The sequence below is a fragment of the Larus michahellis genome, chromosome 3, assembly GCF_964199755.1.
Source record: "Larus michahellis chromosome 3, bLarMic1.1, whole genome shotgun sequence".
In the NCBI taxonomy this organism is placed as follows: Eukaryota; Metazoa; Chordata; class Aves; order Charadriiformes; family Laridae; genus Larus; species Larus michahellis.
The window spans coordinates 125,714,844-125,729,304 of NC_133898.1; the positions used below are offsets into that span (position 1 = coordinate 125,714,844).

General features: G+C 47.6%; 1 protein-coding gene across 3 annotated transcripts in view; it reads right to left on the reverse strand.

The window, feature by feature from the left end:
* The window catches only part of RUNX2 (RUNX family transcription factor 2), a 165,271-nt gene extending 151,598 nt beyond the window's left edge, over nucleotides 1-13,673 (reverse strand). For all 3 annotated transcript variants that reach the window (XM_074582046.1, XM_074582048.1, XM_074582047.1), the window contains exons 1-2: nucleotides 13,237-13,673; nucleotides 5,317-5,473 (exon numbers count right to left, since the gene is read on the reverse strand). In XM_074582046.1, the coding sequence (XP_074438147.1) occupies nucleotides 5,317-5,473; nucleotides 13,237-13,554 (475 nt within the window). In that variant the 5' untranslated portion in view covers nucleotides 13,555-13,673. The remainder of the gene's footprint in view (nucleotides 1-5,316; nucleotides 5,474-13,236) is intronic.
* Nucleotides 13,674-14,461: the final 788 nt, after the last annotated feature.

A 14,461-nucleotide genomic window follows, 5' to 3' on the forward strand; every position in this document is an offset into this window, starting at 1 on the left:
TAGTCAAAACTGAAAACTGTTTCAAGACAGGAAAAGGTGGGCGTACAACAGTGACTCAATAAAACAGTCAGCAATCTTCGGCCTTCATGCTCATTTAAGCTGCTACTTTACCAGACACTTAAAACTCTTCCCCCCCCTCCCCCCGGCTCTGCCTCCCTGTGTGTATACGTGCATTTTTGTTGCTAGGGCTTTTCCTCTCGCTGAACTCTGAAGGCATTCAATCAAGACACAAATCTTAAACGATATGTTACAGCGCACACTTAATGCAGTTTTTTTCAAGCCTAATATAGAACAGCTTATATATAAGGCATAATACAGAACAGAGCTTTGGTTGTCAAATCTAGTAATTGGTCTTTCTTTCTGGTCCAAGTCGTATATCCCCCAAACCTGCCTGAGACACGCATCATTTATTATCAGGAGTGCAACTTCAAACTGTCTTGGCTATATTTTTCACAAACTAGAATGTGACATGGATTTCTTTTAAGGAAATATAACTGTCATTTACAGTAAAATGATTTTCCAGGTGTAGCTGCGCTCCAGCTGTGCCCACCTCTCTGAGAGATGCAGGTTAGTGGGGAGGTCGGGACCCCAGCAAAGGTGCCAAAGTCTCAGGAGGCCGAATTCTGCCTCAGGGGAGATGCACGGCTGAAGGTGGCTTTTCCCAGTCTCATTGGGAAGGGGATTATTCCTCAAATCTTTTCACAGAATCATAGAATGTGTTGGGTTGGAAGGGACCTTTAAAGGTCATCTAGTCCAACCCCCCTGCAGTCAGCAGGGACATCTTCAACTAGATCAGGTTGCTCAGAGCCTCATCCAGCCTGGCCTTGAATTTCTCCAGGGATGGGGTCTCCACCACCTCGCTGGGCAACCTGGGCCAGTGTCTCACCACCCTCAGTGTAAAGAACTTCTTCCTAATGTCTCATCTAAACCCACCCTGCTCTAGTTTAAAACCATTGCCCCTCATCCTATCACTACATGCCCTTGCAAACAGCCCCTCCCCAGCTTTCCTGTAGGCCCCCTTCAGGGACTGGAAGGCCACTATAAGGTCTTCATGGAGCCTTCTCTTCTCCAGGCTGAACCCCCCCAGCTCTCTCAGCCTGTCCTCTCAGCAGAGGTGCTCCAGCCCTCCCAGCATCGCCCGGGCCTCCTCTGGCCCCGCTCCAACAGCTCCATGTCTCTCCTGTGCTGAGGGCTCCAGAGCTAGAGGCAGCACTGCAGGTCTCCCCAGAGCGGAGGAGAGCGCACTTTTTGAGAGGGATCACCACAGAAGAGTTAGGTGTACATGGACCGTCCATTCTTTGTCCAGCCCTGCCCATCCAGTCCGCCGACCCCAGGGGGAAACTGTGTGTCCTGCCAGCCGACAGCGCCCGCGTAGGCAGCCTTCAGACATACAGCACCAGCCCTGCTGAACCACGCACTGCCTCCACGCCTGCTTGGTTAGGGCTGAAAAGGGTCCCTGCCTTTTATCCCTCTCCAAGCGGGAATTCAGCCTATTGCTTGGATAGATATAAATTTGCCAGGGACAGGTTTAAGGCCTCCTTCAGCGCCAGTCTATCATGTTAAAAAGTTCTGACGATGAAATTGTGTGATGATGCCATTTGGATCAGAGAATCTCATGGCAAATCCATAGAATATTACTGGTAACAAAGATACTAAAAGGATTTTCCATATACTTTAAATGAAGAATTTGACTTCATGTGCCAAATTGGTATAAAAATCTATCACGACTAAAAATTAACCTGACAAAATACACTGTTTGTAAGACCCTGTAAAATCACGTCGGCATGATTTTCTGCACTAAATATATTTCAATAGGACACAGTGGCCAGAAAAAAACGCATTCCTTTATATCTAAGAGCTGCATTTTGACCTCGCCCGTGAGCGCTTCTAAATTATCACCTCTCAGCCAGCCTAAACTGAACAGGTAAGCATCTAATTTGAAAAGAAAACTGTTTTTGGTCCCTAACTGGTGTTCTACCAAACCGAAGCATTAATGAAGTAACACTGATGAAGCCCCCTCTGCGCTCCGTAAAAAAATACATCACTTCATCATGGGGAGCTGCGCAGCCCTGCCAGCGCACTCAGGTTCCAGAGCTTTCAAGAGATGATTTACATATTACAGGACTAAGAACAAAATAAATTTTTAAGGTCCCCTGTTTCAGCGATGCTTATGCCATCCACAGATATTTCACAGATATCCCTCCTCGGCTACGAAATCCTTTAATGCACTTTTTATCACCTTTCTTTATTGCCCTTAGTCATTTCAACTATCCACTTTTAGAGGCTAAAGACTAATTGTAGTTCTCTTTTATTAAATTCCCCAGCCAAGCAGTCATCTGGCACTATTGCTTCAGTGTGTCTAAACTGTGCATTCTTTGTTATTCACACATGTGAGCCGAGCTGACACAGGAGGACGAGATGGACATATGCTGAAGCACAAGGCAAACCCCAGAAATCGGCTTGAAAGGAGACTCGGCAGCTTGTGCGTGTTGCATATTTTTTCAGTTACATGCTAATGTGATTAAAGTATCAGGACACAACAAAATTAGGGTTATGATCTTTTGCCTATTGAAGACAGGAATTCTTTCTTCTCCGCGCTGGGGATTGGGCTTGTAAAAGTGAGCTACTGCCTCAAAACCACATACAAACAACTCCTGCATTCACATAAAGCGCCCCAGTTACTTATTCTTATGAGTCCAGAAAAGGTGTTTAAGAGAAATTATACAAACAAAAACGTGAAGCTTCTGTCAGGCAAAGAACATTAATATGCATAGACATCAAGTTTCTCCATTGAGCCATGGGAAGCAAGAAAAAACGTGGGAGAGGAGGTGAAGTGGTAAGCTGATGATTCAGACTTCACAATCAAATTTCGAGATACATGAGATCAAAGCGCGAGCTGTTTAGAAAGATGTAAATCTAAAGTCAGGAACAGGTGTGGATTAGTTTCTCGCCACCGAGAAATGATTTCTTTATTACTTTATTTTTCCTGTTCTACTTCAAGACCTGTATCTACTGATATTTGTCTACGTAAGGAGCTTTCTCACTTCTGTTTGCAACTACTGCTTTTTTTTTTTTCCTTGCTATTTTAAGCAGAGTTCTAAAAATCTATCGTTAATGATAACCCTTTCTCCGTCTCTCCCTCTCTCTCTCTCTCTCTCTCTCTCCCCCTCTCTGTTCTAAGTCTGGAAGACAAGTCTGGACCAATTTCTCCATCCTGCCTCTGGCAGCAGAATGCAGCATTTCAGATCCTCCACCGAGTCCCGGCTGCTTCAAAGGAAAAGCCCTACTTTCTTCCGTTAAGATCATAAGAAATATAGGGGGAGGGGGTCAGCTCTGTTTGGACATAATTACACTTCATCAAAAGAAGCTTTCTTCATCTTCCATGCGTGAAAAGTCTGCAAGCAGTTAAGTCTGTCTTTTTTCTTCCCTTTTTTTTTTTTTTTTTTTTTAAATATAAAAATTGCTATTTGGGAAACTAGCCAAAACTCAGAAAGCCAATATAGTAAAACAGTGCACACCCTTTGTTTTTCTTTGAAGTCTCTTGAATAAATATGTTGAGGGTTTGAAAAGTACACTATCGCTTTTCCATAGATTCTACCCAGATTGATCAGAGAAGAAGTCTATTCCAAGACTGCTAGATACAAATATAAATTAAACTACTGGAACCAAACTTGAGGAGCTTTGTGTTTGTATGCGTCTGTAGCCGTATCTACTGAGGCTTTGGGCCCTCTGTTTCATTTCCTATGCTTTAATAAAAAGTATATATCATAGGTTTCAAATGCAATTCACGGATCAGAGGTAGTACATCGCATTTCAGTTCTTTTTCAGCACTACTGAAAGACTGATACACTACTGAACTTTTACTGTAAGGCAGCAGTAGTGATGGAGCCAGAGAACTTTCAAACCTAATCCATCAGCAGAATAACAAAGCAGACCGCTTTTTTTAAAGAAAGCAAGACAAATGGAAGAGCCAGGTAACACCTTATCCAAAAGGGCGATGAACTCCGTATTTATGTTGCATTACTGTGCAATAGTTATTCTGTCTTTTTTTATTATCGATACTTTTTAAGTTGTAAAGTGATAATGAGAATTGTTGGCCAGGTCACTAAAATAGAAAACAGCCACTGTAAGCCACGCTTATGGACTCACTTTCACAAAGCACTTGTAAAAACGCGCCGGCTGATTTAGACTGGCTAGGTCTCTGTCGTATGGTTGGGGGTTTTTTTGGATAAATACTTTTTCCTTCCATAAGATGAGTTACAACTGCTTTCTAGAGAATATTACTATAAAATTAGCTTTATTGCTAATTTACCCGCACAATTGTTTGGCTTCCGTTGCTTTCTTTTGTGCCATGCAGGGCTAGTTTAAAAAAAATGAATAATTACTTCAAATACTTAAAGGAAAAAGTACGTAGGTTGAATCAAGGACTGATATAACAAACCCCTCTGAAGCAGCAAAAACTGAAGTGCCAGCTTCCTTCGAGCTATCCTTTCAATCATTACCTGCAATTTGAAAGCAGCTACAAAACTCTTAAAGAGGAATTCTTGCAACCCTGCAATGATTACAAAGGCTTTCTGTGAGTGCAGGGCAGTTTCCAGATTATAGGAAGCTCCTAAACTGCTGGAAGACAATGACAGCGCTCTACAGCTTCAAAAAAAAATAATAATTAAAAGTTACCCTGTCATTTAAAGTAAAGGTTAAATTTAGTTCAAGCCCGAGCTTACCAGCAATTCATAAAAAGTCCAACCAGTTTACTAAAAAGAAAAATACAGCTTCTTTTTGCAGCTCATAGGCAGTTTGGTTGCGAAGGGCAGGGAAGTCACTCGAAAGCTTTCCACCAATAGCTGTCAGCCCTTAAAGGTGTGAGCCCTTAGAGAGTATCGCACATGTGATATGCAAAATCCCCTTAATTACAGGTCCTCTACAACAACTTCAGAAGCAGCTCTGCTGCTGAAGGGAATCCTCCATCTCTCATCGCCGTGGCCTGAGATACACTCTCTGACTCCACGTAACCTCGACCACAGGCACCCCCCCCCCGAGTTCCTTCCACCTTTGCTGTGTGATTAAAACAGGGAAGCAGGTACTCTGCTTTTTCAGTTTTCAAAACGTACAGACACGTGAAGAGTCAGAAAAACCTTAGAGAAACACCTAACATGGTTTGCACAGATGCTTGCAAATGAAATGTGCATTCATCACTCCAAATGAAAGGCCGACGAGGATGTACACACAGATTGATCAGTATTTCATTGCAAAGTAAGTTTGACATCTAGAGATTGTTCTTACTTCATTATGGACACGTAAAATGCAGAGGCCTACCTCTTCCACTTCTGCCCACAAATCGTAAATCATTAAATCTGGCCACCTGGTTCTTCATCACGGCGGAAGCGTTTCGCAGCTCTGCAGAGTAGTTCTCATCGTTTCCAGCCATGACGGTGACCACCGTCCCATCAGGCACTTCTCCTAAGGCCACCACCTGTTAAAAGGGGAAGAGAACCACAACTCGTGAAGCCACACTTTGAAAACGCGTGTCTCCATCCCGGCTTCGCAGGCTGCCATGCTCATTACGAAGCTCTGCGGCAGCTTCTCCAGCCCGCTGTGGTGAAGAGTCATGTATTAGCTGAGCGCAGAACAAAGTGCCACATCAAACAAAGAAACATCTTGTATTGTCTCCCTTTCTCGGAGCCTAATAGGGAGTTTCTTCTTTGTTACATTTCTTCAGAAACATTCAACATCCTTATGTAGAGTGTATGGTTTAACGCTTCCTGAAGGCCAACTTTGTTCTTAGCAACCAGTGAGCAGCGAGAGAACATGAGGCATGGCTCGTATCCATAAATTATACGCGGGAGCGCATTTGAAATGGAAAGTTCGAAATTACTATTAGCAGCCCTACCACCCAGATTGGGTTCGACTTCTCTGCTGGTTGCACCCATCACCCTGACCCCAGAACTCCTCAGACTTCAAGCCAGAGAGAAACACCACCCCCTCCCCCCCCTGCAGCTACCCATCCCAGGAGCGGCACCGGGGGCATCAGCAGACGCAGCTCTCCACCCATCCCGCCGCTGCGATGGAGCGCTCCGTGGCTGGCGTTCAAACTCTTCAGATGCAATGTAAAACAAAGGCTGTATTTCCTCGCAGGCATGTAAATTTTCATAGCGCTCGCAAGAGTCGCGTGTGGTTAGCGCGGATACCTCCCTCAAATTCCAGGATGGGGGAACAGAAGATATCAAAGTGTTTCTCCTAGTCTCACTTTTATGCTTCAGTGGTTGTGTAGGGCTCCAACATCTGATTAGATAAATGCCACAGAGCAGACAGCTACTGTCTTCTAATTTGAAAACACCAGGGATATCTGCAGTGTTACCGCAGTGTTACTGTGACTTCTTAAAGTAAAAATAAAGTTAAACAGGAATACTAAGTTACTAGGAAGAAAATATACATGTTTCTTCACATGGAGTAAAAAAAGTCCGCAAAGTATCATGAAAATAATTTCCTTTTGCCCAGTTAGCTAATACAGATGCTGGAAATAAATTTATGACAAAAAGGGATTCACAAATACGGCATGGCTGAGCTCTAACTTGAAAAAAAAATAATAGTCTTGAGATACAAAGTCTGTCCCCTTGCAGTTTCTACCAGTTCACGTGGTCAGATTGAACTTCTTATACTCTTCAGAATAATTTATTCTGTCTCCCGAATTACATACTACATTTGGTCATAAACCCGGCTTGAAATGTCTTTCTCCAAAATGATCCTGTCTGAAACTAATAATTGCAGGTTGCACTTTAATATTAATTAAGTGGAAAGAATGAGCAGTTCTGAATATACAGGGAGAGCACTGTGTGGCCCAGTACACTGTACAATGTTTCTCTACAACAGTAAAAATTTATGACAAAGGTATATAAAATCTGAAACTATTTAAAATAGACTATATTACTGAAAACTATAGCTCGTCTTATTTAAAAGAAATATTGAAGAGAAACAAGAAAGCAAAGCTGAAACGCCGTATAAGAAAGGATCTGCCCTGGTACTTTTCTGTTTTTCCATAAAACGCCAGGTAATACCACCCAAAACTGAAAACTGAGTTTTGCCACAAACTGCCGCGATGTCTCCGTTTATCAAGCAAAGATTTCACTTTCAAATGATACAAACATCCCTGAACATAAAAACACAGGAACCAGGGCTGTGGATAAGATCTGAGGTCCCAGTAGCTCACTGCCTTGGGTCTGACAGCAGCCAGGACTGATGCCTTCAAAGCGAGGTGCTTATAATAAATAAGCAAGTCACAAAGAATAATCTGCTGAAGAGACTACAGAGCTGACTCTAACCCTTAATAATTGGATATTGGCTTAAACCGTAAAGCATGGGGCTTGGGACAATTTATAAAACACTCCCCAGTTTGCGATAGACCCGCTTATCTCTGGACGGTCTTGTCGCGCACATTAGCGCCCAGGGGAGCTGCAACCTATGCTTTTTATATCTCACGAAACAAACAAGCAAAACCAAACAAATATCACATCAACTCCAGAAATGCAAAGAAGCCGAGAGCACAGGAGGAAGTGCGAGTCTGGCAGGGGCCTCGGAAGAGGGAGTGAAACGACTGCAGCCTCAGCTCACCTCCTGCTCTCTAGGTGAGCAGAGCCGCGGCATCACCCCTCCGTCCCAGCCCGGGGACGGAGGGCAACACCTGGGCAGGAGGGAGAAAAACCTCTCAAAAGGCCCCCCCCACCCCTGCCCCTCGTTGCTTTTCAGAGGTTTCCTCCCCACCCCTTCTACTCGACTGTCACTTCCATTTGTCAGCGCCCGAAAGCTCACGTGCCGTGGCCGGAGTCCCTGGGCTGATGGCACCTAATCAAGAACCGCCTCATTAATGAGACGCGGTATGATGCAATATCGCTAGTCCTCTCCTTAGGGGAAGAGCGAAGGAAAAGATCAACCCAAATCGGAGGTGGAAATCAAAAACTTTGGCTAGTAAAAGAAAGTCCTGTTACATGGGAAGCGCCCCCCCCCCCCCCCCCCTCCCCACCCCCGGCTATGCAACAGGAGCAAAACCTTTGTTCTTTTCATAATTTCGTCCTTTTTTGCCACAAAGACTATTGCACGCGTACATAATAGCACGGGTCAGGAAAAAGCTTTGCCCAAGAAGTTTGAAACCTGGAGAAATCCACATCGGTTTTGAGCATTTTAAAAAGTAACTTTGCATACTGGAAGACTGCTGGCATAAATCTCGCTTTGGTAGTTTTGTGCCATGTATCAAGCCGAAATTCTTTACATATTCTTAGAAAGAGCATTGTAAGTGTACTGTGAAATTAATAAGGACTGCGTAAAAAATTAAAGATTAAAAGTAGCCACCGTGCACATTCCTTACCTATTCTTCAAAAATAAATATCTCTATTTCAGAATCTTTATTTTCCATGTTAAACTACCTACACATTTTGCTGATTAAAGGTAGATTTTGCTTTTGCTTTTTTTTTTTTTTTTTAAACCGAAGCTCAAAAAGGCACACGAACTCAGACGAAGCCGCAAAATAAAACCAAACCAATTCTTACAAGTTGAAAATAACTACGTATTTTTTGCATAACACAATTCTCGTCTGGTTAGGCAACCTGTTTGCCCAGTTTCGGTCCAGTGGGATTTGAACTGGCCAAAGTATGTACCCTAAAGACGGAAGTTATAAGCGTGAAGCAAAACTACTGTACAACAGCAGGTACTACGACTTTCTGCAGAGTCAAACGCTTGTTTCAAAAAAAAAAAAAAAAAAAAGCTACTGTACATGCTAAATAGTTCCTCTCAAACATTGCTATCTGCCACTTAACAACTTTTCTTGCGAAACACTGAATTCAAACAGCCTCTGAATGTAAAATCTTCCGTATCGAGGACGCCTTCTCCAGAGATTGCCAAAAGAGCATCTGATACTATTAAAAATATTTTAATGTTCTGTAACTTGAAACAGAATAACTGATTTGCACTACTTTTTGTTTCAAAATATACATCTGGGCTGACAATTTATACAGCAGGTTTCAGCTTGAAGCTATTTAAAACAGCTGAGTTATAAACTCTGAAAATTGGGGTTTGGAGTGGAAACGCTGACAGACCCTGAACTACTGTGGGGCTACTGGGGAGGGGTTTGAGACTTCACGTCCCTTTTTTTTTCCCCTGCCTTTAAGTCCACTAAGACTCTTCGCTACCATCAGCATCACACAGAAGCCACTTGCACCATCTAACGTGGCCATTTGTGTCTTCAGGGCTTTCAGTAACAACTCCCAGGCAGGCACACAAACAGAGGGCCAAATTCTGGCGACTCTACTCAAATGAAGTACCGCTGGCTATTAAGATAAAGAAGCGAGTACGATTTGGACCCGGGTGCACAACATCTATTTATTTTATGCTGGAATATCACTAGATAGCTAGAGCTATACAAATAGGCACGTCTAATACTCTTCCCCGCAGTTTGCATTAACAATCTTCTTAGCTGGTACACTCAACACGGACTCCCTCCCCAGCGCGTGTAAGTATGAATGCTTGAAATTCAAATCTAATACTAATCCAACATTATTTCAAAAAATTATAATCAAACCCAGCACTGTTTAGAACCGACTTCCTCTCCTGCATATGATTTATATCTGTGTTTTTTTTAAATTAAAACAGTGCTATATCCAGAGTACTTTTTAACTAGAAATCTCTGCGAGAATTATGACACACTTAGCACACCACTCAAAACATTATCATCAACATATTATTTATTGCCAATAAAACTTCAAAAAGTGTGTTGTCTGTGTGCTATTTTACTCTCAAGTTACTGTTTAGCTGAGATTGCTATAGCCCAAATCTGTCTTTTTTTTTTTTTTCCCTTTTCAGAGATAACTCCCATTCAGTTCTATCACAGTCAAGTGTTTCACTGTAGGATACGTGCAGATTTCTGGTCCCAAAGTACTGGACAGCTGCACGCAAGTTACATAAGAAAAATGAAATGATTTTTTTTTTTTAAATGGTCAGAATTATTTCAACTCAGTTTCCAATTAATTTAACAGTAAATAAGGGCGTATAGATCTTCGGCATATTTTAAAACGCATTCACCATACAGTGCACGTGCAAACAGAGCGGAAGGGTGCAAGGGGCAACACGTACTCCCGATACATCAGTAAAATTGGTCACATCCATACCTCCCGGTCAGCCAATACGGGACCCATATTTATAAATATACAAATAAATAAATATTTATACTTATAAATATTTATAAATATATAAATAAAAATTTATATATATGAACACAAAAAGACTGGGAAAAGCTCTAGACCTTTTTCTACCCTTTTATCCCATGTAAGTATTCTCATTGTAATAATATTCTAAATACTTTAAGATTTCGTTTAGATCTTTCCCTTATTCTAATGAACTGCGACCGCATCCTTTGAACTGCTGTAAGGTAGGAGAAGGCTCAGACGTTTCAAACGAAAACAGCAATGCCAGGACGATAACGTATGAGCTCTCGCGTCCCTTCCGTAAAGAGTAACTATAATACCAACCTAATCTAACGCTCAATTAAATTATAATCTCAATTCTCCGAAAGCTCCTCCTCCATACCCCGAAGCCCCTGTGAATCAGAACCGCTGTGATCCACACCTAGAGAGCCTTCGAGCGCTGCGCCGAGTCACGAAAACGGAAGACACCCTATTTTTCTCCTATTTCCACTTAGTTCGCCCATCGCGACGTGCACAAGCAGGCCGCATGCAAGGGTCCCTCTGCAGCTCCAGGCTCTCCGGACTGCTCTCCCCACGCAAGAACAGTTCAGTCAACTCTCACTTCTATCACATTTTCGAAGCAAAGCTTCATCTTTATCACCAGTCACTTTAAAGCCAGCTCATTTAACCGCTTCTACTAATTTTTCCCAGATAAACGGCCGTGATAACACGGCGAGCAATCGGGAAACACAAGAACAAGGCCACGTTCTGGAAACGCGCTGGATGAGACAGTTTCCAAACTCTTCCACCTTTTGAGCAATTTCCAGGCGCGTTATTTTTCATGCAGCGGGTGTGGGAGCACTGAGATTCTCACAGGGCCCCCCTCCCCATCTCCGACCCCATGCCCCGCACGGGCAGGTGCTCTGGAACACCCGCTCCATCGCCCTCTCCCTACCCAAGGCCGCGGGAGAGAAAAATCCAGGGGGGAATGCTTTCAAATATCGCTAGGAAAAGGGCTTGCTTTAAAGCATGCATTTATTGTTGTTATTATGACAGTTTTTTAAAAAAATCTTTTCCTCTCATTAGCGCGCCATGGGGATGTAGACAGAAAATTAAAAGCAGCATCCCCGGTGCAGATTCGGGTGGTATTTATTATTTAACAGTGCGAGTCCTGCCAAGGAGAACCTCTTCTGGCCAGACACTACCTCGCTTGTCCACCAGGAGAAGTGAAGGGACCCCGACCCCCCCGCCCCAGGAGCCCCGTCCCCCCCTTCCCAGCCCCATCCCAGCCCGGGCTGCCTCTGGGGTAGGGGGCCAAAGCCTCGCTCCCCCCTCACCCACACCAGTGCCCCCAGTCTGACCTTTGGACCCCATGCTCCCCCCCCCGACCCCTCCAAGTCCCCCAGACCGACCCCCCGGAGCAGGTAGGGAGCCAGAGGCATCCCCGTGGGTAAGGTACTGGTCTTCTCCGGGGGGGGGGGAGGGGGAACCCACTTTACACCCCCACACTGAGCCCCGGCGGTTGGGTGCATCCCCCCTTCCTCGGGGAGGGAAAGGTGGGTTTTTTTATAAAAAAAAAGGAAAACCCAGGAGAGGAGTCTGTGGGGAGGAGGGGGCGTCTCTGAGGGGGGACGACGGGGACGGGGACGGGACACAGGGTGCCCAGGAGCCGCGGGGGGGACAGGCTGGCACTGCCCCGCGGGGATGGAGATAACGGGATGGCTCCGGGCTGCGCGCTCTGCCGGGCGGCAGAGGGCGAGGGGTGCGCGGCAAGGCGGGGGGGCACCGGAGCCGCTGCAAGGGGTCGGGGGCGGGGGGAGGCAGAGCAGGCACTGAAAGGCAGGAGGGCAGAGCAGGCGTTACGGGGGCCACTGAGAGCATCGCAGGACGGGGGGGGCGCACAGAAGACACTGCGGGACGGGGGGAGCAGAAGAGGCTTTTCAGGACGGGGGGGCACGGGAGCCACTGCGGGGGGACGAGGAGGGGTATGGGAGGCACTTCGGGGGGGTGCACAGGAGGCGTGGGAGTGCGGGGGGGACAAGGAGGCTTCGCAGGACAGAGGGGGCACAGGAGGCACAGCAGGATAGAGGGCACAGAAGCTGCTGCAGGACGGGGGGAGCAACGAGACATTGCAGGACGGGGGGGGACACAGGAGGCACTGCAGGACCGGGGGCGGGGGGACGGACCACAGAAGCCCCTGGTGGTTGAGGGGACACAGGAGGCACTGCAGGACAGGGGGACAGGGGACACCGGCAACATTGCAGGACGGTCGGGGGGGTTGGTTTGCAGAGGAGTCACTGCAGGATGGGGGGACGCAGAAGCCCCTGCGGCCCGGGGGTAGGGGGGGGACACAGAAGTCCTTGCAGGACACAGCGGCGCAGGAGGCACTGCAGGCCCGGGGGGGCAGAGAAGCCCATGAGGGTTGCGGGGGGGGCGGGGAGGAGAGGGCAGAGAAGCCCCTGCAGGCAGGGGGGGCACAGGAGACATTGCAGGTCGGGGGGGACCTGAGAAGCCCCTGCGAGTTGGGGGTCACAGGATGCATTTCAGGCCGGGGGGGGGACACAGGAGGCATTGCAGGACAGGGCGGGGGGCAGAGAAACCCCTGCGGGTGGGGGGGTGACAGGAGTCATTGCAGGCCCGGGGTGCGGGACACAGAAGTCCTTGCAGGACACGGGGCACATTGCAGGCCGGGTCGGGGCGGGGGGTGGGGGGGACACAAAAGCCCCTGCGAGTTGGGGGGGGTCACAGGAAGCACTGCAGGACGGGGAGGCACTGAAGCCCCTGCGGGATGGGGGTCACAGGAGGCACTGCAGCCCGGGGGGGGGCACTGAAGCCCCTGCGGGTCGGGGGAGCAGAGGAAGCACTGGAGGACGGGGAAGCACTGAAGCCCCTGCGGGATGGGGGTCACAGGAGGCTCTGCAGCCCGGGGGGGGTAGGGGGGCAGCGAAGCCCCTGCGGGCCGGGGGGGCAGAGGCGGCTCCGCGGGAAGGAAGCGCGGCGCGGGGGGGAGGCATCCCCGGGCAGCGGCGGCGGCGGCGGCGGCGGCGGCGGGAGGGGGGTGTCTCACCTTGAATGCCACCGGGAGGGTCTTGTTGCAGCGCCAGTGCGAGGGCAGGACGGAGCAGAGGAAGTTGGGGCTGTCGGTGCGGACCAGCTCGGCGGGGTGGTCAGCGATGATCTCCACCATGGTGCGGTTATCGTGGGGGCGCAGCCTGGGCACGGCGGCGGCCGCCGCTGCTTCTTGCTGCTGCTGTTGCTGCTGCTGCTGCTGCTGCTGCTGTTGGGCTACTACGACTGGGCTGACTTCGCTCATCTTGCCGGGCTGCAGGCTGCTGGAGGGGGGGCTGAACCTCCGGCTGGTGCTGGGATCTACGGGAATACGCATCACAACAGCCACAAGTTAGCGAATTGGGGGGCGGGGGGGGAGGGGGGGAGCGGTAAGGGGGATCGCTGGAGGAGGCGTGTAGTGGGGGTGGGGGGTTGTAAATAAAAAAAAAAAAATATATATATAGCGAAAAAAGGGGTGAATGAAAAAGTGGAGGGGTGAGGATAAGGGGCAAAAAAGTAAATCGGGCGAAAAAGTAAATCAGACCAAAAAAAAAAAAAAAGAAGAAAAAATATACAGGAGCGGATTAAACGCACGAGAAAAAAAAAATCTCAGTCTGTTTTTGTTTGGTTTTTTTTTTTTTTAAAAGGCAGATGGACGGGGCGGGGGGCGATGCCGGGCTGGGGGCGGCTGCAGCAGCGCGGAGGCAGAGTCTGGCCGTGGGCTCCGGGGCTGCCCCTCTCAGCAAAGCCCGGCTGGAAACTGCATGGTCCCGGCTTCTGCCCAGCTGCAAAACGCTGCCGCTTCTCCTCCTCCTTCCTTCCTTCCTTCTTGCACAGTCTCTCTGCTCTTTTCCCTCCTTCTAGCCACCGCTTCTTCCCTCAAAGTGCTTGAATTTCTTTTCCTTTTTCTTCCCCTCCCTCCCCGTCCTCTTTTCCTTTTCGGATTTTCAAAAGGTTTTTTTTTTTCTTTGGGAGAAGGAAAACTCGCTGCTGGTTCAGCTTCCTGGGCTGCTGCTGTCGGCGGCCGCCAGAAGAGGAGCGTAACTCTCAAACCCGGAGGGGGGGGGTGGGTGTTCAGGGGAATGTCCCGATTTCCTCCGAAGAAATCTTCCTCCTCCGGACAAAAAAAAAAAAAAAAAAAAAAAAAGGAGGAAAAGAGCAAACAAAAAGTCTCGCTGGGACAGAGCCGCTGGGCTCCCCCGCTTATTGCCTTTGGCTTCAGGAAGCGGAGGGAAGCGGGAGCT